The sequence below is a fragment of the Anabrus simplex genome, chromosome 13, assembly GCF_040414725.1.
Source record: "Anabrus simplex isolate iqAnaSimp1 chromosome 13, ASM4041472v1, whole genome shotgun sequence".
NCBI lineage: Eukaryota > Metazoa > Arthropoda > Insecta > Orthoptera > Tettigoniidae > Anabrus > Anabrus simplex.
Window position 1 is genome coordinate 71,857,879 of NC_090277.1, and position 26,810 is coordinate 71,884,688.

The following is a 26,810-nucleotide window of genomic DNA, read 5'->3' on the forward strand; positions in this document are numbered from 1 at the left end:
TCCCACTCCTAGGCCTTTCCTATCCCATCCCAGTTAGCTTTTGTAATTTATGTCCATGTTTCGAATAAGACAGAAAGTGGGAGACGCAGCTGAGCAAGCTATTCTTAGCTAATTAAGATAACATGAACCTTGTAACAGTGGGGTGCAAGTTGGATGCTGCAGGCGGGAGAAGCTCTCACTGTCTTCTAACGCGTAACCACACAGCTCACTGTACAGTAGGTTAGGGAGACAGACCGATGTTTTTTGGAATATTAGTAAACACACCTGGTTGCATAAAACTAGACTGCAAGGGGCGGGCTGCTTAGGTGAAAGCCTCCCACAAGAATGAGTCTTGTTATTACAGCTTAGGCAGTAATAAGTTCGAATACAAGTGTCGTCTACCCGCACTACCATAGTGTAGCGAGAGTAACTTTTAGGGGTTCTAGTAGGCCGGGACCCTGCCGTTTATACAAATCGCATAGCAGAACTATTGCGCGGGTACACTATACTTCTTTATGTTTGCATCCTAATCTACTATGGACTCTACTTATTGTAACGTACCTGTAACGGAGTACTCTCGGCAGACATCGAGGTGAAGCCCACGATGTCACTGAAGTAGATGGTCACGCTATCGAAACTCTCCGCCTCCACTTTGTGCCCCTTGCGAAGTTGTTCTGCCACGGTGCGGGGAAGCATCTCAAACAGAAGAGCCTCTGCAAATTTGAATACCAGATTAGGAAGTTCTCCAGGTGCATCTTTCAAGAGGGAGGTTAATTTACAGCCAGGTAGAAATTCAAGGAGGACGAGTATCCGAAAATACAGGGTGAACTTAAACTACAGGGACACAATTCATGATGTGATTACTGACAGGAAAAGGAGCAAAAGTTCCTTTATCACTCTATGTCCGGAAAGGTAGATGGCATGGCTATGCACAACACCATTTCCCCACCTGACAGTGTGCTTCCTAGTGTTCTAGATTGTTCTTTGAGTGTATGTTGTCCATTATATATTATGTTTCTAGGAAGGAAGTGATGGTCGCCTCAATTACGGTAGAGCCCGGCATTTTCCCGATGTAAAAATCAGAAACCACGGAAAGCAAATTTCAGGCAGCCGAGAGTGGGTTTCGAAATACAAGCTGATAGCTACCTGATCTAAAGCGCACTGAACTTAGAAAATTTGAAGAGAGGATAGAATCTTGCCTCATATCGTGATCTCTTCTGAAATGGGGTCTCAGTATTATGGATTCTTTTACCAATATTGTCACACATTAAAAGAAAATCCACTTCTAGCCCTTCCTTGATCATTATACACGTAAAGTAAATTTATATTTGAATTTTGGTGAATTTAATGTTGTTAAAAGTTAGTTGTTGTGTATGGTATTTTACTGAAGGTACAATTACATAATAATGAGAAAAGTATGGGAATCATGAGCGTCACCGAGCATTAACACTCTATAATAATAATAATAATAATAATAATAATAATAATAATAATAATAATAATAATAATAATAATAATAATAATAATAATAATAATAATAATAATAATAATAATAATAATAATTTGTACCGGAGGTACACCCACCCCACACATTTAAATGAAGATCTTTCGAGAATGCCATCTAAAATATAAAACTTGCAACAACTAGCGCAAGAAGTTTGGACATTTTTCAACAGGTGTCACGATTATAAACTTGTGTCTGTGCCCTCTGGTGTAAACATGAACTATTAAAATTCTGCATAAATGTTGTCAATGTGTACTAAACTGTTTTCGGTGTGTTTAAGCCTACAAAACTCCTGCCTCTTCCACCAACTTAACATCTTGGCCAATGAAAAATTTTATAGATTTATTTTTCTACCAATCAAAATTTTCTGGTATTTATTTAATTATCCAATCAGAATTGGGAGGGGGCGGTGGTCGGGCCTTAGCTCAGAGTTTTCTGGAACATTCCCCTCTGCTACAAAAGCTGGCACTTTTAGTACCAAGTTGTCTTATTGATCGATTCAGTCTAGAGTGTGTTTATAAAGGAGGGGGTGCCTCGTCCATCTTCGGGAGGTCTATCAGCTCAAGGTAATGGCAAATTGCGTATAAACATTAGATAGTCTTTGCAAACTAGCTCGTGGGGAAGGTTTCCAGTCTTAGTAAAGTATTTTTCTTTTCTCCAGTGTAAATTTCAATCTTTAAATGCAAGTTTCCAATTAGTCGAAAGAACTTAACCGAAATAAGGGAATAGAGAGTGAGGAACCCTCTCGAATTCCCTTTCAACTAGCTTTTGATCTGTCTATGATTTTGTAACTTTTTCTTTGTTGTAATTTCCGTAACTTAAATATTCTCTCAGTATCCAGTATTCGGGAGATAGTGGGTTCGAACCCCACTGTCGGCAGCCGTGAAGATGGTTTTCCGTGGTTTCCCATTTTCACACCATGCAAATACTGGGGCTGTACCTAATCAAGGCCACGGCCGCTTCCTTCCCACTCCTAGCTCCTTCCTGTCCCATCGTCGCCATAAGACCTATCTGTGTCGGTGTGACGTAAAGCTACTCCATCTATTAACCTCAGCAGAGGCTTAGCCTCTGTAACATCGGGCCACAAGCCCAAGTAGGTTTTTAATGCATTTTACGTAAATTTCTAGGAGTGCAAGAGATCGCCTCCTTTCCACTTTAGTTTTTGGACCAGTAAGTTAACCTTTTGTTTTCTACCAAAGGCCTTGTAGATAGGCTACGTGCTATCCCTGTTACAATCAATGTCATACCTTTTCATGTTGAACATACCAGACTGTTGAGCAATTATGACAGTGACATTTTGTAAAATGTAAGTTGTGCGTTTGATAGACTGGACATTTTTAGAAATAGTTTCCTAAGTGTAAATGTATAGAGCAAAGATGCTCTTCTTGTACAGTTAAAGGTTGAATGGTGCCTTTCGAAGACTGGAATGTTATAATGTTCGGAGATTTGTCTCCAGATAATTTTGTGGAGCAAAAGTGCTCTTATAAGAGATATTATTGAATGGAGCAGTGGTCGCTAGGTGGTGGCTTCAAGCTCGGATTGTTAATTAATGTTATTTATTTGTTCTATGAATACACAATATTAATTCTCCAGAGCATTGTTGTACGTGAGGTTTTGTTATTCGCTTAGCGAATTGTTTTTGTTAAAAGTTAACACCGGAAAAGAGGAAAGAAATAAAACTGCCAGTTTTAAAGAGATAAATCAATCTTTCAATTTCCGTACATCCCGCCCCTTCTTTTACCTCTGTAAACCACGGTATCTCCGTAATAATAATAATAAGAAGAAGAATAAGAATAATTGTTTACGTCCCACTAACTCCATTCTTATGGTTTTCGGAGACGACGAGCTGCCGGAATTTAGTCCCTCAAGAGTTCTTTTAGGTGCTAGGAAATCTTCGACACGAGTCTGACGTGTTTGAGCACCTTCAAATACCACTGGACTGAAGCAGGATCGAACCTGCCAAGTTGAGCTCAGAAGGCCAGCGCTCTACCATCTGAGCCATTAAATTGTCCTGCTAATAATATAAAGTTATCTTTCCCGCCTCATAATCACTAGAGTCCGGATCTTGAGAAAGTAATAGGTTAGAATGCAAACTAATGTGGCTAGAAGGCAAGCCCGTTCTTCAGTAATGTTGGGAGAGTAACATAACTTCTAGGGGTTCTAATAGGCTGGGCCCCTAATGTTAATGCAAATCTCATAGCAAAACTGTGTTGCAGGATACATGTTAGTAAGTTTGCATTTCATCCTACTTACGTCTGAACATACAACACTCAAATAAGTGCTACACAGGATGCTGGCTAATACAACGATGGGTTTCAGATGCAGAAATTTAAACCAGAGTGAGCATTGCACGAAGAGCCTTTGGAATGTGGATGTAACGCAGAATCCCATGAGAATACCATGTCGTCAACGAGAAGGTCTTTCGTCATGCTGGGAAATCATGCCACGTCTTAATCCCCACAAAACGCAGGAAGACCGACTATTTCTGTCACGTGTTTTGGAATGCTACAAGTGATGACAGAAGGGAAACTGGACGTGGACACGAAACCTCCTCACATGTTCGACATCCCACACCGCCGATGGTGCTGCAGACCTGACAGGCCTTGGCGTACCAAGGGCTCGCTGCTCAGCCCAAACAATCCTCTCGCCCTCAAATAACTCCTCAATTATTCTTACCTAGGCTGAGCGCATCCGAATGAGCTCTCTGATTCGGGTGAACATCCATAACCTAATCGGGAATCTAACCTGGGACCTCCGGTCAAGAAGCAAGCTCGCTACCCACTAGACCATCGGGGTGGTGCAACTCTGATACGGGAAATACAAAATAGTAAAACTCACTCCGGGATTTTCGCCAACGTTCTGAGAGAAGAAAGTATTCCGAGGTCGGCAACCCTAATATTTGCAAAGACAACGGAGAAAGAAGAAAGAAAACCTACAACTTATTTTCCAGTCAGTGACTGGGTCAGGCATGGAAGAATTAAGCCCCAACCTTGCGGTGAGGATAGAAATTGTGCCGGCGGCCGAAGCCCGTCCTAGTCCTCTGGGGCAATGATTAATGACTGACAGATGAAATGAAATGATAGTGGAGTGTTGCTGGAATGAAAGATGACAGGGAAAACCGGAGTACCCGCAGGAAAACCTGTCCCGCCTCCGCGTTGTCCAGCACAAATCTCACATGGAGTGACCGGGATGTGAACCATGGAACCCTGCGGTCAGAAGTCGACGCGCTGCCACCTGAGCTGCGGAGGCGTTAATGGAGAAATAAGGTAGATTCAAATTCACAGTGCTCAAGATGTAACTGCGTGGCCCATGGTGGCTCATTTCCAGCAGAACAACTTGACGACTGGACTGGATCACCTCATGTACATTTCTCGGTAAACCTCGTTACTTGTGAGTCAGTAGTATGGGGAGACAGGAAGTGACGTCAGCCTCAGCTACGCTAGTAATGTATGGACACCTGCAGCCGCTACATTTAAATAGCCGTCCACAACAAACACGGATTTCTCCGCAAACCTGTAAGGAAGTCAACAAGACGTCACAGTGGACACATCTCCGAATAAAATTATCGTTCTAAGTATAAAGCAGACGATAGTCATCTCCATACAAACACTGAAGGCTTCCAAAACAGGGGGAAATAAAGGCTTCTTGATGATGATTATGGTAATGATGATTATGCTTGTTGTTTAAAGAGACCTAACGTCTAGATCATCGACCCCTGATGCTACGAAAAAAATAATTAAAAGGTAAAATCTACCCACTACCTTTATGTAGCATTTCAAAAATAACTATGAATGTACAATAATAACTGGATCCAGTTCGCAATGGCTTATTTTCTTACAGGACGACTTAAAAATGTAATAAAGGCATTGCCTTTTTAAAAAATCATTTATTTTATTCACTTTAAAAGCTCAAACCTTATTGAAATATGTAAGGTGATAGGTAAAACACAGTCAAAAGAACAAAAGCGTACTTAACAAGAAAATCATAGTTTAAATCAAATAAATATATGAACTTCACTTTTAAACACGAAAAACTTGGCCTGCTAAAACGGATAACGAGGTCTACTGATTGCTCATCATCTCGCAGAATGAGAGAGATGGTACTCGGTGTTCGGTATGTACGAGTGCGTTGCTATACCATGGCCGATCCGAAGACGACATAACACCACGCGACCCCAGAAGGGTAGTAGTTTCTTTAATCGCTCTCAGCTTATTTGGCAAAGGGGTGGCCTGCATCTCCAGCAACACCAAATGTCTCAGATGAAAAAGAATATCCCTGGCTTGTAAGATAGCGGGGGTCCGGCTCCATGGCTAAATGGTTAGCGTGCTGGCCTTTGGTCACAGGGGTCCCGGGTTCGATTCCAGGTAGGGTTCGGAATTTTAACCATACTTAGTTAATTACACTGGCATGGGGACTGGGTGTATGTGCCGTCTTCGTCAGCATTTCATCCTCATCACGCCACACGCCATTATTATTATTATTATTATGACACTGTCCGACTCGTTGGCTGAATGGTCAGCCTACTGACGAACAGTATTAGTGACCAAGAGACTGCATGTAAACCACACTCCTGAATCGAGGATGCTTGTTGTCTAAAGGGGTCCAAAATCCAGGTCAAAGGCCCCTCATAATGATACTTATCGCTAGTAAAGTAGAACCATGGTATTTGTTGTGTTGCGGTACTAATCAAAAGTAGCGTAGACTCGCGGTATTCCACACATTGAGGTACTAATCACGGGTACTGTAAAACCCATCCTGATTCACACACCAATCACAAACCTATTGTATACCTAACATAGTGATACTACTCGCAAGTAAAGGCGACACCTGGAGTTCCCGCGCGATGGTACTAATTGCAAGAAGTCTTATTGTACCTAATTCGATCATCCCTTGGTCGCCCCTTTTAGTCGCCCTTACGACAGCCAGGGGATGCCGTGGGTGTATTCTTCGTTTGCGTCCCCCACCCACCGGGGGTTGTGTGTTTGGTCCGCCAAAGCTATTTTATTTCGCTCAAGTCCGCCGGCAAGCCGGTCAGAACCCCGTATCCGCCACCTGGGTCGCGCCACGTGGGAGTATCACCTCTCCCCCTGCTACGCCAGGCAGTAGGTTCGTGGGCGGACGTTATTGGAATTTGAATCGGGGTTCATTTTCATACATACAGGAGGATTTTCAGTGACATAAAATCATGTGGATTGGTTAAGATATTATTCAAATGCTAATTTTATTTTTATACATCAACGCTTTTGGTTTCTGCAGTTGAATGTACCTGCGTTGTCAATTATATGGGTTTGTGAATGATATGCAAGTATCAAAGTGGTAAAGATTTACAAGCTGTGGGTTTGATAGTCCGGAAACAAGACATGCAGCAGTGTAGTGCGTGTGGCGCGCAGAGATTACACGAGCACGAGTTTGACAAAGAAATCCACTTTTATAGAATTATGGTTTTGTAAACGCACTCCATCTCGTGTTTGGAAGAGGAAACCTTAGAGACTTTCATTTCTTTTAAAATATGATGTGTGTCAAATTTCATAAACCGTTTTCGAGAAAATATTCATCACCTCGCACCCACTCAATGCCGCAACAGCCCCCGAAGCACCGTGCCATACCAAGCGACCACTGCTGAGCCCGAAGGCCTGCAGATTATGAGGTGCCGTGTGGTCAGCACGACGGTTCCTCTCAGCCGTTATTTTTGGCTTTGTAGACGGGAGCCGCTATCTCACCGTCAGATAGCTCCTCAGTTCTAATCACGTAGGCTGAGTGGACGTCCAACCACCCCTCAGATCCAGGTAAAAATCCCTGAACTGGCCGGAAGTGTACTGGGGCCTCCGTGTAAAAGGCAGGCACTCTACCCCATACACAGCGCGATTGGCGAGGACATATTCAGAAATAACCAAATTCATAAGACAGTTATTTTTGTACTACCTTTACCATTGTTAGAAATCAACATCCTGTCTTTAATAGTCTGTAGAGTATTAAACGCCGAAAAAATATTCTACTGTATATTCAACATATAATATAAGAAAGACTATCCAACATAGGAAATGAATGTTTCCAGTCCGCCTTTGTGATGTAGTGGTTAGTGTGATTACTTGCCATCCTCGGACTTCCGGGTTCGATTCTCGGCTCTACCACGAAATTTCAAAAGCGGTACGAGGGCTGGACAAGTACCATTCAGTCTCGGGTTGTCAAATGAGTAGAGAGGTTTCTATTTCCTCCTCAGCCACCCTAGAAGTGGTTTTGCGTCGTTTCCGCTCTTCTCCTCCAGCCAAATGCCGGGATGGTACGTAACTTAAGGCCACGGTCACTTCCTTCCCTCTTCTTTGTCTACCCCTTCGAATATTCCCATCCCTGTACAAGGCCCCTGTTCAGCACAGCTGGTGAGGCCGCCTGGGCGAGGTACTGGTCCTCCCCGACCCAAAGTCTCACGTTCCAGGACACTGTGTATGGGGGATCCCTCGCCGAGCCCGAGAGAAAAACCAACCCTGCAGAGTAAACGGATTACGAAGAAGAATATTTCCAACCAATTCATTTGTCAAAGATGTCACTAAATAATTTGTAAAATCTATTTTTTTTTGTTTTGCTGTCGAATTTCGCATGGAATGACCAGAATAAAAATTTGTAGCTTCAATCTTTCATTTTTTATTAATTTTGGGCAATGGAAGCGTTCCATTCCCGCGTCAACTCCCACTGTAAATTCTTTATTTCAAACTGTCCAGATAAGTTAAAGGCAGGGAATGGATAAAATCTTTACGATGATCAAAAGAAATGTCACTGTTATGGTTGAAAAGCATGCATGAGCTGTAAATAGCCAGACGATTTTCTCACCTGTTTTCTTCTTTTCCTCCTGCAGCTGGTCGGTTCTCTCGTCTACCAGCGCCTCGAGGTTGTTAGCGTACTTCTCCATCATGGCCATCATGTTGTCGAAGATGTTGGGCTTCCTGAAATACAAGTAACCCGCATTGCAATGACGTGGGAATGGCAAAGTTAACTCCTGTTATTTATACAAACCTTCTAACATAAATGTCGTCCGGACTACAATCTTAGAACGGGAGTGCCATCTTCATGGGGAAACTTACCTTTAAACATTAATTACATAACCGATGTGCTAAGAGGAAAGCATTTACAAAACGAAATATCTGCCCTTCCACTGTAACGTGCGAAATAAATCCCTGAATTACGTATACTAGGAATAAGAAAGTGATACTAGCAGTGGAGTGGCGAATAGAAAATCACTCCACACAACTCAGCAGTGAGGCAGGGACGTCCAGGGCCACATAGGATTCCAGATTCGATTTTGAGGCATTACAGTGGAAACAGGCACCTAGCGTTTTGAATATGAACTTCTCGTAGCACATCGGTTATGTCACCAAAATTATGTTAGAAAGGTTTGGAAGGGAAGTTTTGGCCTGAAGAGCGAGTCACTGTAGCTGGTGATGTTTACTGTTGGCCCCAGGACATCCCGAAAGAAGTTGACGTTGTATAAATATTTAACTACTTTTTCTTTAATCATATTATAAAAGCTTTCCCAAATGTGTCTTATTAGCAGCAAAAGATAAGCTAGAAAATGAGAAAATATTTTTAAAAAATTGACTATACGTAAATACTCGAAAGAATTGTTTCGTCTTTACAATCAATTTAACATTTCCTCCCAGATAATGCAAATGGCAAACCTCACCTTTTTGGCATCACGAGCAACGAAAATAATACCTCTTCCTACTATTGTCTTACAAACTACTTTGTTAATACTGTTATTTATTCAACGAGTAGTATAATAATAATATTATTGATTTAGGTCACTTTTACGATTTTTGGAGATGCCGCACTTTTGTCCCGCAAGAGTTCTTTTACGTGCCAGTAAATCTACCGAAACGAAGCTGACATATTCAGCACATTCTATACCACCGGTCTGTGCCAGGATCGAACCTGATAAGATGGGGTCAGAAGACCAGCGGTCGACCGCGGAATAATAATAATAATAATAATAATAATAATAATAATAATAATAATAATAATAATAATAATAATACTTACATGCCCTTCCTCAAGGGTCGTAGTTTGGTCCTAATGGCCTTGAAGTCCGGTCGCTCCTCTGGTATCTCAGCCCAACATTCCTTCAAACAGTCACGAACGAAGTCGAAGCTGTTCTCCAGGACATCCATATGAGGTCTGTAAAGTGATTCACTACAATTAATACTGCAAGAGACTGGATTTTACTCACCAGTAATAATAATAAGTTAGAAAATATTGTTCTTCCCAAAATTATAAAATCAACTACCGACGCAAAATACTGCATACGACATTATTGACACAAATATCTCCTATGGCTGGACGTCATTCGATGAAAAAATATTTCTTGTTTTATACAATGCAGAGCGATAAGTATAGGTGCAATCGTCCTGCTCACAGTAATGGAATCCTTCCACAATAAAAGAAGCAGGATTTTAAACCGTTCAGGTCAGGACTGGATCGTTGTTTAACTTATTGTCTTAAATCTTTGGAATACCAATATAAATGGTCCATTATTGGACATTATAAATTTTCCAGCTAACTCATTCCTAATTGCTAGCGTTTCACCCCTAGCACTAGCCATGTTTCGGAGACTGCTAAGGCCTTAAAGCGGTATGCGGTTTTATATTAGAATTCCCAATGGAGACTGTTCAGACGGTGCATCTGGTGCTAGAGTTTTCGTATCAGGAAATTAACATAGTAGTACATTTATTCAGAAAATGTACTTATGAAGCAAGTTCTGCTTTTTTTACTTGTGAATATGTCTGATAGCTTCACACATAAAAGAAATCATTTATTTATGAATCAAGTTCTATTTTTCTGTATGCTCAATATTATTGAAAACTCCGTGCATAAGACTCGTTCAAAAATGAATTTGAGAAACCAGCTCCATTATTGTTCCGGTTTTTCTCTCTTTGCTTGTGAATGTTTGCTTTAACAGTCATTCGTCACTTCGTATGTCTGTGATCGTGTTAATCACGCCACCTCCCCCCCCCCCCCCGAAGTGCGCGTGCCTGTTATACACCGACGTTCATCTAGATATTTGGCGAGTCTATTGCGAAGACATTGTAAGAGCATTATAAATGGAACTGGACGGAGATGGTAATGAGAAGCCTTAGAACTTTATTCTCTGATTTCATTCCGAAAGTGAAGTAGCCGTTGTTTGGTGAGCGTTTGGCGAACAAGCAAGGCATCTTAACGCCTGTCGATACGCATTAAGAATTCACACCGCAGTGGATTTCTATTGCTTCATCTTTGTCGGAAGATAGAAGACAGCTGTCTCGGCGTGTTAAATGTCCCACGTAGATGCATACTTCTGTATTTTACAAGTTGCTTTACGTCACAGATAGGTCTTACGGCGACGATGGGATAGGAAGGGCTAGGAGTGGGAAGGAAGTGACTTTGGCCTTAATTGAGGTGTGGTTGAAAATGGGAAGCCACGGAAAACCATCTTCAGAGCTGCCGACAATGGGGTTCGAACCTCACTATCTCCCGATTACTGGACGCGACTCAAGTCGTGATTAACACAAGTCTACGACATTGTTTGTATTGTAGATCCCGGAGGCAGCAACAGGTTAGAATATTAACTTACTGAAGCGTGGAAGTGTTCGTTAACCGCACAATGGCTATGCCATGAGTTTTGCATAAACATTAGGGCCGCAGCCCATAAGAACCCCTAAAATTTATGTTACTCCCGCTACGTTGCGGAAGAGTGGATTGGATGTCACTTCCTAATAAAGAAATTAGTTTACATTGTAACCTATTACAGCCCGAAAATCCGGACTCCCCACTTCCAAACTGAAAATATGAACTGTCACATTGATGAACTAATTACATCCCAAGGTAACATTAAAGATGATAATAAATGGGCGTACGATGTAAGTTATAAAAAAGTGTTAAGGAAAAAAAACACTGGCCCGTGGGGGGATCGAACCCACGACCTTCGCGTTATTAGCACGACGCTCTAACCAACTGAGCTAACGGGCCACGTTGAGCGATTCTCTGTCAGAAGCAGTCAATACTAGAGTGCCTCACGTCAGACAGCCTTGTCGAGATACAGAACAAACATCTTGGCCGTAGTATTACACACATTTAGTTCTTCCGATGATGATGATGATGATGATGATGATGATGATGATGATGATGATGATGATGATGATGATGATGATGATGATCTTCTTCTTCTTCTTCTATTTTATATTTTGTTTCACTGTCCAGTAGATTTACTCATATTGTAATACAGTCTCATTAATATTAAACATTCTTAAGACAAATGTTTGATAACATCAGTACGAAATTTCGGCGCCTCGCAATACCAACAGTTGCTGAAAGAGCATAATAATAATAATAATAATAATAATAATAATAATAATAATAATAATAATAATAATAATAATAATAATAATAATAACCGAACGTAGCTTTCATAAGACAGTCTCTCCGATGAAGGTGGGGAAACTGCATGTTATTGATGGTGATTAGAGTTATCATTAAAAACTAATTCGTTTTCTCCTTCAATTAGCGAACTTTTCAGTCTTTGCCCCAACTCTTGAAACTCTGTTCAGTTGACTGCTCTTTTGGTCGCTTAATTTTTTACGTGTAGGATCTCATTTTCACATCTTGCGAATTTCTGGTAGGGAATCGAGTGAACCCTTATTTCGACTGTTAAAAAACAAACTCCATGGCGCAACAGCCCCGAAGGGCCATGGCTGCTCAGCCTTAAGGCGGGCAGATTATGAGGTGTCGACATTTCTCGGCTTCCTAGAGCGGTTCTTTCGACTGTGATGTACCATAATATCCTTTTTCTGCCTGTACTTTTCGAGTATGTTTTCTTCACCGGAAGCAAAATCAAAGGTAGACTGCAGTGAGGGACTTACCTGAAGGGCGGTTGGCCGGGCTCCCTGCCGGCCACTTTGCGCACGATCTCCGCCGGACTGAGGTTCAGCTCTGCGTACGGGAGATGGCGGGCATGCAGCTCGAACAGGACCATCCCGAAGGCGTACACATCAGCTTTCTGCGCTCCGGCTACCGTGGGAGTCTGCTGAGGGGTGCGAAGTAGCTCAGGAGCTCGGTACAACAATCCTGTGCAGAAAAATCAGTCTCCTTACTGCACAATGACATATGCTATTACAGTATCAACAAACCCTCTAAGCGTCAACTGTTCTACTTCATTTCGGCAATGATATGATACTTCCGTATGACACACTTTTTTTCTACCTTCTTGTTTTCTAGACGCTCGTGCTTGAACTTTCACGTCAGAAGTTTAACTTTTAGGGGTTGGCACACCTTCATTTTCTTAATACAAAGTTGCCACTTCAATGCACGACGCTGTCATTGCGTCCTAATATCTTATCCCAACGTCATTGACTAGAATGAGGGCCTGTCGTTAAAGGTGACTGGCAATGGCAAGGCAGATTGATAGCTTCTTAATACTACTTCAGTACCCACTGACAGGTGGAGATCTCTATTGTTGAACTATGACGTCAAGTCTAGAGTAGGAACCTGCTAAATCACTATTTCTATTTAATCACCCAAACCCAGATGTTAAAGCATTAACAGGTTAGACAGCAAACTTAAAAAAGAGAGTAACAGGTATATTCCAGCCTACACAGCAGTTCTGTCACGAAGTTTGTATAAGCGTTAGGAGCAGACTTATTAGAACCCCCAGACATTCGATTACTCTCGCTATACAAAGTATTACCAAATACAGTGGAGACAATACGCGACACTCAGCGAGATATCGACAGACAACTATTAGAGCTCTCTCTAGGGGGTAGACCTGACAACTACTGATTCTGTCATAAGAGCACGTGTATTTGTGTGTGAAGTTTTTGGTGTTATTTGTGCGTTTTCAGTGAGTTGACATAATTAAACAGTAGCGTGTGTCCTCAACATGAGGAGAAAGGTATGTGCTGTGTTTGGCTGCAGCAACTATGAAGTAGAGAAGAATGCGCGGTCTTTCTTTTTCGTGACAAGAAAATGTATGTAATATTGTGTTTGCATATATATTCTTCCAGTGACAAAGAGATTTTTATAGTACTTCACAATTTTCTGACCTTCTCGACCCATATTTTAACTGGCTTAAAATATAATACGCATATTTTATTGTATAGTGCAGCAGTTAACTTTCAATACCGATGTGTTGTTGTAGGTGTGATCTGTGGGTCTTGAAATGTCACAGAAGTGATTTGGATAATCTGTACAATAAAGAAGGGACGTTACGCTTATATAAGAATTATAAGAACCGTTCAGATCATTTCCAGGCCAGCGACTTCAGAAATTCTCGACTATACAGCCAAGGGTATGTTACATTTTTACTCTATTTGTACGTAAATATTCCTCAAAGCATCACTATCGACAACATTTTCATACTTTTCTTTCTTTTATCCCCCTTCTCAGATTAAAGCCGGAATTTTATAGATTTTCTTTCTGTTAGTAGGCTTCATGTTAAGAGGAAAATTGTCCAGCTTTTAAATGTTAATTCATTGCATCATGTGTGTAAGGAATGTGCCGATATCTTTGTTGACAAGTAGCTTAATGTAATGATACAATGCTTTTAAATGAAAAAAAGACAAATCCAGCCGTAAGAGTTCAGGCAGGAATGCTAAAGCTAAAAACGTAATGTATAAATGTAGGATCAAGCCATTTCACAGCAGTCCATTTCCCATCTTGTTTATATGTCTAATTTCAGTCTTTAAATAATAACCTTTTAAATAATTCTTCATTCATTTTTCCAGAATTGCTTTAGCAACTTCGAAGTTAATATCTCAATACCACTTTCTTTCCAGACGTAATTTATTTATCCATTTTTGGTATGTGCATTTCCATAGATATTTGAATTTAGCGCGACTTTTCAGGTCAAGTCACTGGAAGCGCAACCGTCGAATTGTCTCCCATTTTAACAAGTGTCGCGTATTGTCTCTACTGTACTTGGTACTACGGACGACGCGGCTACCAACACAACACTTCCTGCCTGAACATCCAAACTCTATTAATCATGAAGGCCTCTTTCCACTTAACTTCTCCTAATATAAATATAGGTGCTATCAGCCGCTATTATCTTGTAAAAGAAGAATGAGTATGATCCCTCGTTGACCACTAGCACTTGCTGTTCTTACCAAATAAAGATTTCATTCATATTATTATTCTTAATTTTCCTTTGTGCAGATTTATGGCCCCGCCGTTCCTTACAACCACCCATGCGAACCACATAACAATTATTATTATTATTATTATTATTATTATTATTATTATTATTATTATTATTATTATTATTATTATTGCATTGCATGGGTATTAAAGCCATAGTGGTTATCTACTACTGACGATAACGACGTTGTTAGAAGGGTTGCCAGACTTCAAAGCTGAAAATAAGGAACAATTTAAAACCACAAAGCTATTTCGACACGACCATCGAAAACTAGGTACACATTTCACCTTGACAGGGACATTACACACAGTCTACTTAATACTTTGCACTTGCATTAGCAAGAACTGCACTAGATTTTAAAAAGGTAAAAAAAATCTTGTCCGCCTCTGTGGTGTAAGGGTTAGTGTGATTAGTTGCCACCCCTGGAGGCTCGGGTTGGATTCCCGGCTCTAACACGAAATTTGAAAAGTTCTACGAGGGCTGGAACGGTGTCCACTGAACCTCGAGAGGTCAACTGTTCGATTCCCACCTCAGATATTCTCGAAGTAGTTCCCCACTTCTTCTCCAGGCAAATGCCGGGATGGTACCTCACGTAAGGCCACGGCCGCTTCCTTCCCTCTTCCTTGTCATCCCATCCCCCTCCACAAGGCCTCTGGACTCTGCCTGGGGAAGGTACTGGTCCTCCTTCGCAGTTGTTTCCCCGATAAAATTTCTCGTGCCCTTGAGGCGGTAGAGGTGGGATATCTCGCTGAGTCCGAGGGAAAAACAATCCCGCAGGGTAAACGGATTAAGAAAGGAAGAAGAAAACGAAAGGAAAGAAAGAAAGAAAGAAAGAAAGAAAGAAAGAAAGAAAGAAAGAAATAATAAATTGATAAGTGCAGCTACTAAAATAATAAAGCGCGAGGTGTTTTAGAGCGGAGGACACTACACAGAAACGTCTGATCAGAACACAACAATCGAACATCAAAGTTTAATCCGGAAATACTGGAAGTCTGGAATCGAGTTCCTTTCCTACGTATAGTTCAGCACATAATTATTTTAAAAAGTTTAAGAATCTCACATCCCGCCTTGTTGCTCTTGGCCTCTTCGCGCGCTAGAAGTTCCAACTGGACTCGTAACGTGCGCCGTACGCTCGCGACATCTAGCGGCTACGAGTAGGTTACTTCTCCTGCTGGCTCGCAGAGCGCGCACGTTGTCTCCCGTACTAAACTCGTGGCGGTAAAGCTCAAATTACTGTAGCTTGTAAACTGGGGGTACGACTCGAAAATCTTCCAGAGACCAGTTATTGTTACTAGGGAACTAATTCTCACTACGTGCTTTGGTTTTTGGTTGGTTCCTAGATGGCAGTGAGGTGAACAGTACTTCCGGCTTAATAATAATAATAATAATAATAATAATAATAATAATAATAACAATGTCCGCGTCTGTGATGTAGTGATTAGTGTGATTAACTAACTGCTAATCCCGGAGGCCCGGGTTCGATTCCCGGCTCTGCCACGAAATTTGAAAAGTGGTACGAGGGTTCGAATGGGGTCCACTCAGCCTCGGGACGTCAATTGAGTAGAGCGGGGTTCGATTCCCACCTTAGTCATCCTCGAAGTGGTTTTCCTTCTCCAGGAAAATGTAGGGATGGTATCTAACTTACGGCCACGGCCGCTTCCTTCCCACTTCCTTGTCTGTCCCTTCCAATCTTCCCATCCACCACACCAGACCACTGTCCTGCACAGCAGTTGGGGCCCGTCTGGGATAGGTACTGGTATTTCTCCGCAGTTGTATCCCCGACTCAAAGTCTCACCCTCCAGGTCGCTACCCTTAAGGCGGTAGAAGTGGGATCCCTCGATTAGTCCGCGGGGAAAACCAATCCTGGAGGGTAAATAAAATAAATAAAATAAATAAATAAATAAATAAATAAATAAATAAATAAATAAATAAATAAATAAATAAATAAAAAGTCCGCCTCTGTGGTGTAGTGGTTAGCGTGATTAGCTGCCACCCCCGGAGGTCCGGGTTCGATTCCCGGCTCTGCCACGAAATTTGAAAAGTGGTACGAGGGCTGGAACGGAGACCTCTCGGCCTTGGGAGTTCAGGATAGCTGGTGAGGTCGCCTGGGCGAGGTACTGATTCTCCTTCCCAGTTATATCCCCCCGAACCAAAGTCTCAGGCTACAGGACACTGCCCTTGTGGCGATAGAGGTGGGATCCCTCGCTGAGGCCGAGCGGAAATCGAACCCTGAAGAGTGAACTGATTAATAAAAAACTGAGTAGAGGTGGGTTCGATCCCCACCTCAGCCATCCTGGAAGTGGTTTTCCGTGGTTTCCCACTTCTCCTCCAGGCAAATGCCGGGATGGTACCTAACTTAAGGCCACGGCCGCTTCCTTCCCTCTTCCTTGTCTATCCCTTCCAATCTTCCCATCCCTCCACAAGGCCCCTGTTCAGCATAACAGGTGAGGCCGCCTGGGCGAGGTACTGGTCATTCTCCCCAGTTGTGTCCCCGACCAAGAGTCTGAAGCTCCAGAACACTGCCCTTGAGGCGGTAGAGGTGGGATCCCTCGCTGAGTCCGAGGGAAAAACCGAACCTGGAGGGTAAACAGATGATGATGATGATGATGATGATGAATAAATAATAAAATTACGTTCTATGAGGCCTAACAACTTTATGTGCCACTACCATGGTGTAGGGATATTTTTTTAATGCTATTGTTCGGGGCGTCGACCCGTGTGGATCTTTTGCCCCTACTGGCACCATATTGTATGAACCTGCGTGTAATTGGAATGGTGGTAGTGTGGAATGTTGTGTACGGGGAAAGGAAGATCAAGGACGTCACAAACACCCAGTCCCCAGGCCAGGGATATTAATAATTACAATCAAAATCCCTGACCCGGCCGGGAATCTAACCTGGGGCCGCCGGGTGACAGGAGGACGCGTTGTCCCCTACACCGCGGGGCCGGACTGGCGTGGGATAGTGTTCCTGCCTTATACCTGGAGGTTTCGGAGGGCTGCCGACAGTGGGCCTCCAACGCACTATATCCCGGAAGCAAGCTTACAGCTGCGCGCCCCTAACCACACGGCCAACTCACCTGGCGGAGAAAAACAAATGTGATGTATTTTTATATGTGACGTACCAGTAATTTTAGGTGTTGGTTGATATAATATTACATTCTATTACCACAACAGTTCGTTTGTGTTATTTCATTACTTTGAAAGTACATCCGTTGGGATATTAATGGACAACATGATACATAGTGTTCGGAGCCTGCGTGTAACTTCTGGTAAGAAATAAATCACACGGAGTTACCAATATTTGAACAGGGAACGCAGCAGTGAAAGATCGGCGCGCAATGTTTCACTCCCTCGGAGACCAAAGTTAATCAATATAAGTGTTACAATATTATTTCTGAAATTGCTCGTGGTACTATTGTATGTTTGTGAATTCCCCAAGACCGCTCCTCGTTTAAACTCCACTCACTGTCTCTACATCTTCCTACGTATAGTAATTAATTCCCGATAACCTACTTGTTCAACAGCGTGCCTAATACGTCTCTCCTGATAGCAGGCAACACAGCAACCTCTCATGCAAAGTTGCACCGTGTTCTCTAAACAAGTGATGGAGATGAGGTTTGGCTTCATACCTAATTCTAAACAAGGTCATCGTAAAATACTGATGAGTAAGAATAAGAAATAAGACAGTGCGTTCCTCAATACAGGCAACGCAAATCAATATGGAACTCCACTAAGAGAAGAAGGGGAGAAAATCTGATTGTCAAGCGATGGTCTACGGTAAGAAGTACATACAAGTTGTTATGAATACAAAGGGCGAACTAAACACAAAAGGACATTTTGAAAAACTTTTCCAGCACCCAACGAATTTTACTGAAGCCAGTGAAGTGTCAACTTATCTTTAATTCCCCACATTTATGATGATAACAATAATAATATGGTAACAATAACAACAATCGAGACCAGAACATGTTACGTACAAAATATCGGAAAAGGAAAGGTCATGCTTCCAGGGAAAGAAGATTAAGATTCGTTGGTTAACTGTACAAAATGGATAGAGACAGTTTAACAAAATAATTTTTTAACACCATGCAAATAAAAGAACAAACATACACATTCTTTATCGACGGCTATGCCTTTCAGCGTTCAGTCTGCAAGCCTTTGTTAATTTCCTAACGCCGCCGCAATCCTCTATTTGTAACTACTGCAGTTCTGTGGCCTCGTTTATTTCTACAGCACTTATCTTTAAATCGTTAGAAACTGAGTCTGAGTATCTCGTCTTCCTTATCCTCTATAACAGAGTTCAATATTCTCCACGTAACCTATGATCGTCCATTCACCTCACTTGACCCCACCACCGAAGCAGGTTTATGCGTACAGCTTCATCCATCGAGTTCATTCCTAAGTTATCCTTTATCCCCTCATTCCGAGAACCCCCTGCCATTGTTTCCACCTGTTTATACTAGCAAATTTCCCCTAATTTCATGTCTGCTACTTTTAACTTACGAATAGTCCAATCAGCTTTAACCAAACCAGCATTTTTCAAAGAAGCCGGACAAGATTTGTAACTACCAATCTGCATTAGGGAAGAAGAAATTGCAAACAGGAAAGAATTTAGAAAAGCAATATTTGATGGTAAATTTCCAGAGAAAGCCAAGAAGAAATGAGGCAGTAAATGGATGGAAGAAAGAAAACAACACGGAGAAAGGATGAAGAAGTTATAGGAAGACAAGATAAGGAAAACTGTTTCGTGTGGTCTTAAGATGGCCTAACGGATTGAATTAATGAATGAATGAATTAATTCATTCCTTAATAATAATAATTAAGAAAATAGTAATCGTATGGACTCAGCTACCGTGCGCAGGCGGCTTTTATTTGACATCTTGTAGGCTATTTGATATTCCGTTTTACTCTACTATGTGGCGGGATTTGGCTGAGTGTTTTAAACACCGAAATGCACCAGCAGTGACTTTGTACGACTTGGGGTATCGATTGGAGTTTCTTAAAAATTTCGACTACATCTCCTCCGCGTTTGAACTCGGAAACTTGGGATTTGCTGGCTCTCACTGTAGCACAAAGAGGAGATAGTTCAGCCAGAGGGGTGAATATTTTGTTAGTTCCAGAGCTATAAGCCGCCTGTTACCATTTCTTGATGGATGCAATATTTTTGTATCAGTCCATTGGCACAGGTCAGAGCAAAATTGTAACCTCCACCGTAGTCACAGTCTCATCCATGGCTGTGACAATATGGAAGCTGCTGTGGTGTGGGTAGTGATGAGCACAACCAGTGTGTCTGAGTGTTATGAAGGTGCTGCTCATAGGGTCTGTTATGCTACAATACCACTTTCTGGCCCAGTGAGGAAAGCAACGGCAAACTACCTCACTCCTCGTCTTGTCTAGTTATGCCTCATTTTGGTGCTGCCATTGGTTTTTGTGGTTTCCCTATAACTGCAAAGACTTTGTGGTGGTGCCACGGTATTTGAGTATCCAACCAGCCTCTGGGCTCATAACCTAAAAAAAAGAGATAGAGAGAGCGAGCGAGAGCGAGAGCGAGAGAGAGAGAGAGAGAAAGAGAGATAAATCACACTGTAAGAGCAATGCTTTCGTTATTCTAAGGTTGATTTTCCGGACGTTGCCATATCTAGATCTTGGTTTTTAGCCACTAATAGGTTTCGATGGAAACTAATTTGGCTAATATGCTAGCCCGCTCTTCCATAATTTCGTGAGGGTAACATAAATTCAAGGGGTTTTCATCGCCCTTACCCCTAATGTTTATGCAAAGCTGATAGCATAACCATTGTGCGCTAGTGTATACTTGTTGCCCGCTCCAGTAAACTTGTATTCTAACTTACTCCCAGCTCTAGTCATATCACATGGACCCTGTACATCACAGATTTTAAATTACGCAGTTCTGACGGATGTTCGAAATAAGCTCATCAAGGCTGTGGTGGTAAACAGTAGCACGCTCCACTTACCACAGCCCACACAAACAACAGACGAGGGCGTTACTAGGTAACCAGATCGTGAGCTCCCAACTTTCCGCCATCATCGTGGTCATTGTCCTTTCAGATGAGCAATTAGGAATAATTAAAGTGTAATATAATTCAGTTAAATGAGATGTAATCAGAATGTTCTAATTTATTTGAGTATTTTCATCTGAGATTCACAATATTTCTGGCAGTACTTACTTTATAATTTACCCCCTTCTCTGCAATCAGGACAGAAAGAAGCAAGAGCTCTGGTGCAGTCTCTTCACAGACTTTTGTGAGGATCGCGGAATAATGTTTTCCCAGGTTCTGTTTCTTCCATCAGCGTTGTCACATCGCTGATGTCTACCCATTATTCGAATTTTCTGAGCTCAAGATAATTTTCTTCCTGCACGACTAGGTACCGTCCTGTGATCGGTAGTATTAGACTTTACTTTTGAAAGAAATTGGTCACTTTCTGAGGGTTAAGAGTTCGTATGATTTGCCGGCACGACGGAGAACCTCCTTCTACATTCTGCGACAAGGACGTTGATGAAAATTAGAGCCAAGAAGTTTAGGCAATAAACCACACTCGGGCGACTCGAGTGGGACATTGATGATGATGATGATGATGATGATGATGATGATGATGATGATGATGATGATGATGATGATGATGATGATGATGTTTAGGCAATAATAGGTTACAATGCACTAGGCCACTCCTCCGTATTGCTGCGACAGTAACATAACTTACATAAGCAGTGCCCCTAACGTTTATGCAAATCTCATAGCAGAACTGTTGTGCACGTTAGTCGATTCAGACGTCTGCATTTCAAACTACACTGACTGACAGAGCAAATGCAACACCAAGAAGGAGTGGTTCGAAAGGGATGAAAGTTTGGGAAAAAACAGAGACGGCACGGACGAATAATTGATGTTTATTTCAAACCGATATGCAGGTTACACAATGCGCACGGCATCGACTCAGTAGGATGTAGGACCACCGCGAGCGGCGATGCACGCAGAAACACGTCGAGGTACAGAGTCAATAAGAGTGCGGATGGTGTCCTGAGGGATGGTTCTCCATTCTCTGTCAACAATTTGCCACAGTTGGTCGTCCGTACGAGGCTGGGGCAGAGTTTGCAAACGGCGTCCAATGAGATCCCACACGTGTTCGATTGGTGAGAGATCCGGAGAGTACGCTGGCCACGGAAGCATCTGTACACCTCGTAGAGCCTGTTGGGAGATGCGAGCAGTGTGTGGGCGGGCATTATACTGCTGAAACAGAGCATTGGGCAGCCCCTGAAGGTACGGGAGTGCCACCGGCCGCAGCACATGCTGCACGTAGCGGTGGGCATTTAACGTGCCTTGAATACGCACTAGAGGTGACGTGGAATCATACGCAATAGCGCCCTAAACCATGATGCCGCGTTGTCTAGCGGTAGGGCGCTCCACAGTTACTGCCGGATTTGACCTTTCTCCACGTCGACGCCACACTCGTCTGCGGTGACTATCACTGACAGAACAGAAGCGTGACTCATCGGAGAACACGACGTTCCGCCATTCCCTCATCCAAGTCGCTCCAGCCCGGCACCATGCCAGGCGTGCACGTCTATGCTGTGGAGTCAATGGTAGTCTTCTGAGCGGACGCCGGGAGTGCAGGCCTCCTTCAACCAATCGACGGGAAATTGTTCTGGTCGATATTGGAACAGCCAGGGTGTCTTGCACATGCTGAAGAATGGCGGTTGACGTGGCGTGCGGGGCTGCCACCGCTTGGCGGCGGATGCGCCGATCCTCGCGTGCTGACGTCACTCGGGCTGCGCCTGGACCCCTCGCACGTGCCACATGTCCCTGCGCCAAACATCTTCGCCACAGGCGCTGCACCGTGGACACATCCCTATGGGTATCGGCTGCGATTTGACGAAGCGACCAACCTGCCCTTCTCAGCCCGATCACCATACCCCTCGTAAAGTCGCCTGTCTGCTGGAAATGCCTCCGTTGACGGCGGCCTGGCATTCTTAGCTATACACGTGTCCTGTGGCACACGACAACACGTTCTACAATGACTCGGCTGAGAAATCACGGTACGAAGTGGGCCATTCGCCAACGCCGTGTCCCATTTATCGTTCGCTACGTGCGCAGCACAGCGGCGCATTTCACATCATGAGCATACCTCAGTGACGTCAGTCTACCCTGCAATTGGCATAAAGTTCTGACCACTCCTTCTTGGTGTTGCATTTGCTCTGTCAGTCAGTGTATTAATCGGTGAACATCCGGGCTATGATAATAATGTAGTCAAATGAGCCCACAATGGAGCCTTTATACAATGAAAACCAAACCTCAAAGCAAAAATTAGCATTAAAAACATCCTGTACTTTGTGATAACTGCTTAAAACGCTTCCGTAAACATTGCATTACTGTGTATAACGGAAAACAAGTAACATGTAGACAGTGTAGGCATAAGGAAGCACACGGCAGTGAGTTTCCTTCCAGAAAATCTTGATATCGAAGAACTAATGTTTCAGACTGGGTCTTTGTGATTATTAAGCTGGCCAAAGAAAGGTACTTGACGAATACATGAACTAAAAAAACAAATAATGTTATTTGGTTTACGTCCCACTAACAACTTTTACGGTTTTCGGAGACGGCAAGGTGTCGGAAGTTAGTCCCGCAGGAGTTCTTTTGCGTGCCAGCATATCTACCGACACGAGGCTGACGTATCTGAGCACCTTCGGACTGAGCCAGAATCAAACCTGCCAAGTTGGGATCGGAAGGCCAGCTTCTCAACTGTCTGAGCCACTCAGCCCGGCAATACATGAACTGGAGATGTAGCACTCTTCAATCATTATCTGGGAAATTCTTCTGTTCGGTTTTCCTTAGTGGCAGAAAATTGCCTAAGAGAAGAACGGGCCATGAGAAATCATTCTCAGAGCAAATGTTTGCTGATAACATATGTCTTAGAGGTGGGGGTAAATTGGAAAAATCGTATAACGAAATAGCGTCATGTACTGTAACAGTACGGGTGACGTAAGTGTAACCTTGCAACCGTGCAGGCTATTTCTTACGGTTGGCGGTCATAGTGATCATTAGTGAATGGCCATGGGCGGCATATAAGATAATAATTGGATTATTTTATTTTTCCATGTAACTCAACAGTGTATAATGTTCAACAATTCGCTGTGCCTCAATTTTCTTGATTTGAAGAGAGGAGTTTCATAGAGTACATAGGGAACATTATGGAGCATCTTATGTTTATATAGAATTCCTGATTGCTCCATCAGAATTCTTCGGACCCTGTGTCTCCACTTAAAAGGGGGAATATGTGGATATTATGTCAGCAGGTTGCTAATACGAGTGCAAAAATAATCCCTTCCGTTACCTTGGCAGGCGCTGACTGGATCCTGTGGAGTGGCTCCTTGCATGAACTCGTGCAGCCCGAAGTCGGCCAGCTTGACGACCCACCGGGAGTCCACGAGGCAGTTGGATGACTTGAGGTTGCCGTGGTAGCGGATCACTGACTCGTGTAAGTACAGCATTCCCTGCAAGAGACAAGAGAACTAGTGTTGCATCTTTCATTTGTGCTTAGTAACACATGTATTATGCAAGGGTTGGTCGAATTCGTGAATTACTTAATTAAGACGGAACAAACAGTACACAACACACAGCAAAAATATCGGTGTTAGAATCGGTATGTGGAGTGGAAACGATATCACAAAGCAGGGTAGAAAAAAACGGTTGTCGAATTTCTCTTTCGCAAAATCAAATGGTGGCGAATATGTCTTACAAAAACTCAAATTGATAACTATTTCATCAAACGAATCGTTTTAAACAGAGATCTGTAAGTCGACAAGTGAAGGTTTCAGTGCATCGAAAGGTGGGCCTATGGAATTAGTACGAACTGGGTAACCACTTCTACATGTCTGGCCATCCATCACTAGTTCACACCACGGTTGCTAGGTAATATCGTCGAACACATTTCGTATCGCAACTTTTCAAATGACCCCAAAGACCTTATGTTAATAAGGATTTAAAGATTAAATGCGAAACCTGAACTTTATCTGATATACGATATCTGATTATTACCAAGACTGGCTTTCTACCAAACCCGTCGCGATTGGAATTTCGTTCAATGCAGGGGAGATTTTAAAACGAAACTTTGCGTCCCTGACTTGACTCCATATAAAATTGAAAGTCCCATATGCTTGTAAATATACAGTCTGTTTGCTATGATATCAAGGTAATCAATTCAGGGAGAGAAAAGAATAGATTAAACTTTAGAAAATCGTGTTTTCAGGATCTGAAATATGTACATTAATAGAGTTGTCTTGTGACTGTTGCGGTGAGACAACGTTACTGCATGTTACCATGAATAAAAGATGCACTAGGATCAGATACCGAGATCTTGTTTTGTCTCCTGAGAGTAGAATTTTACATATCCTGTCTGGGAGCTGAACAAGGGATAAAGTCATGGTTGCGTTCCCTTGCAACATCTATGTTGCCTCCTTGAATACGAGCAGCAATTGAAATTAAAGTACTGTGATTGAAACCCTTGCTAGTCCGACTCCTTTCGCTAAGGAGTCAGCGTCAAGGGTCCCGGGTTCGATTCACCACTTATTAATTCATATGGGACAGGGACTGGGTGTTTGTTCTCCTTTTCGTATTCACGCTATCAACACGCAATAGTGATTACATCCCTCGGCCGCGCACTTGGTCACAGCTGGAACAATGCTGTTCAAATCAGGTCCCAGAGAATGAGCAAACTTCTCAGTAAGAGGGACTCCATTTACTTCCTGTCTTACTTTATTGTGCCGAGACTTGCACCCCAACAGACAACTCCAGCAAAAAACGTCGATCTTTTGAGATGTGGTGCTACGGACGTCCGTTCAGAATATCATGTATTCAGAGAATACGTAACATTGAAGTACTGTAACGCATGAACAAAGAGCATGCACAACTTCAACAACTTGGGTACTTTGTCCATATCATTCGAAATGATAGATACAGACTCCTTACAAGGTGAAATGGAAGGAAGGAGAAGTAGAGGAATCTACGGGAATGATATGGGCTCAGTACCGCCAGTCTTTTCCTTAGTTGCCGAGAACAAGAACCAGATCGCCCTGATGACAGGCAACATCGAATGATGATATGGTACAAGAAGAAGAAATAGGGTTGGCGCGTCAGGAAGAGCATCCGGCCGTAAATGAGGACCAAATCCACATGTGCGACGTAGTCCGCACACACAACGACACAGATGTGACAAAAACGGTAGAAGAAGAAGAAGAAAAAGAAGGAAAGATTGGAACTGTGGCAACATGTTAAAACATTTCTTTATACTTTCCAGTGATATCTCCATTGAGTACAGCAGCCAACTGGGCGCTGCTCGACAAACATGTCAAAGCCATATAAAACTAGTATGGACGTTAATGTTCACTCACCCTGATGATATCTCCAACAAGAGATGCGATGAACATGTTGTCCAGCTTGACGTCCTCATTCTCCAGGATATCCTGGAAAGAAAACAACACAACCTTAAGATCACATACCTGCACAATGTAGAATGTTTCAATGAACGGGTGCCCATTGTCCAGGCTATACACAAAGTTAACGCGAGTATGAAAGGTGGTATTGGTAAAAAAGAGGTCGATATTTTCAATGGCTGGAGTTTCCTCTTTCCTTTGATACGTGTTTCAATGATTTTGGATGACTTCAAGTATTTATAAATTTAAAAACGCATGTTACTGCACAAGATATTTTTCCATTTCAGTTAAGACAAGATATCTATGGAACTATTTGCTCTAGAAGGCAGTAATTTACGTTGATTTCTGTAAACATCTTGCTTCATAATTAGTTACATCACTTTCCATCTCGTGTTTATGTGTTAAGAAACATGGAAGCATTCACATTTCGTAAGGGGTATTTGCATTTTAAGTGTGTTTTCTGAAAAACAACATTTTTATTACATGTGATGGAAATGATCTTTTGACTAGTTCTAATTAAAATAGGATTTAGTCCACCTTTTTCAACACATAATGTGAAGAAACTTTAAAATTAATGTATAGTAGTCTGAAATGGAGACATGTGCCGTCCGCTCCATCTGAGCACAACCCCTTCTTTATTTCTTAATTTTGCATCTTAAGTCTCGTCATAATTTTAACAGGTTCCATCTCACGTAACAGTAATTTTTATAACTCATAGAAGATTGAC

General features: G+C 42.5%; 1 protein-coding gene and 1 non-coding gene across 2 annotated transcripts in view; both read right to left on the reverse strand.

The window, feature by feature from the left end:
* Nucleotides 1-26,810, reverse strand: part of LOC136885014 (guanylate cyclase 32E) — a 355,176-nt gene that overhangs the window by 10,917 nt on the left and 317,449 nt on the right. The window contains exons 14-19 of the mRNA XM_068230059.1: nt 26,042-26,113; nt 23,986-24,145; nt 12,367-12,571; nt 9,515-9,649; nt 8,309-8,421; nt 541-692 (exon numbers count right to left, since the gene is read on the reverse strand). Coding sequence (XP_068086160.1) covers nt 541-692; nt 8,309-8,421; nt 9,515-9,649; nt 12,367-12,571; nt 23,986-24,145; nt 26,042-26,113 — 837 coding nt within the window. The remainder of the gene's footprint in view (nt 1-540; nt 693-8,308; nt 8,422-9,514; nt 9,650-12,366; nt 12,572-23,985; nt 24,146-26,041; nt 26,114-26,810) is intronic.
* Nucleotides 11,403-11,476, reverse strand: TRNAI-AAU (transfer RNA isoleucine (anticodon AAU)). The gene has a single exon. It is a non-coding gene; the product is annotated as a tRNA-Ile (tRNA).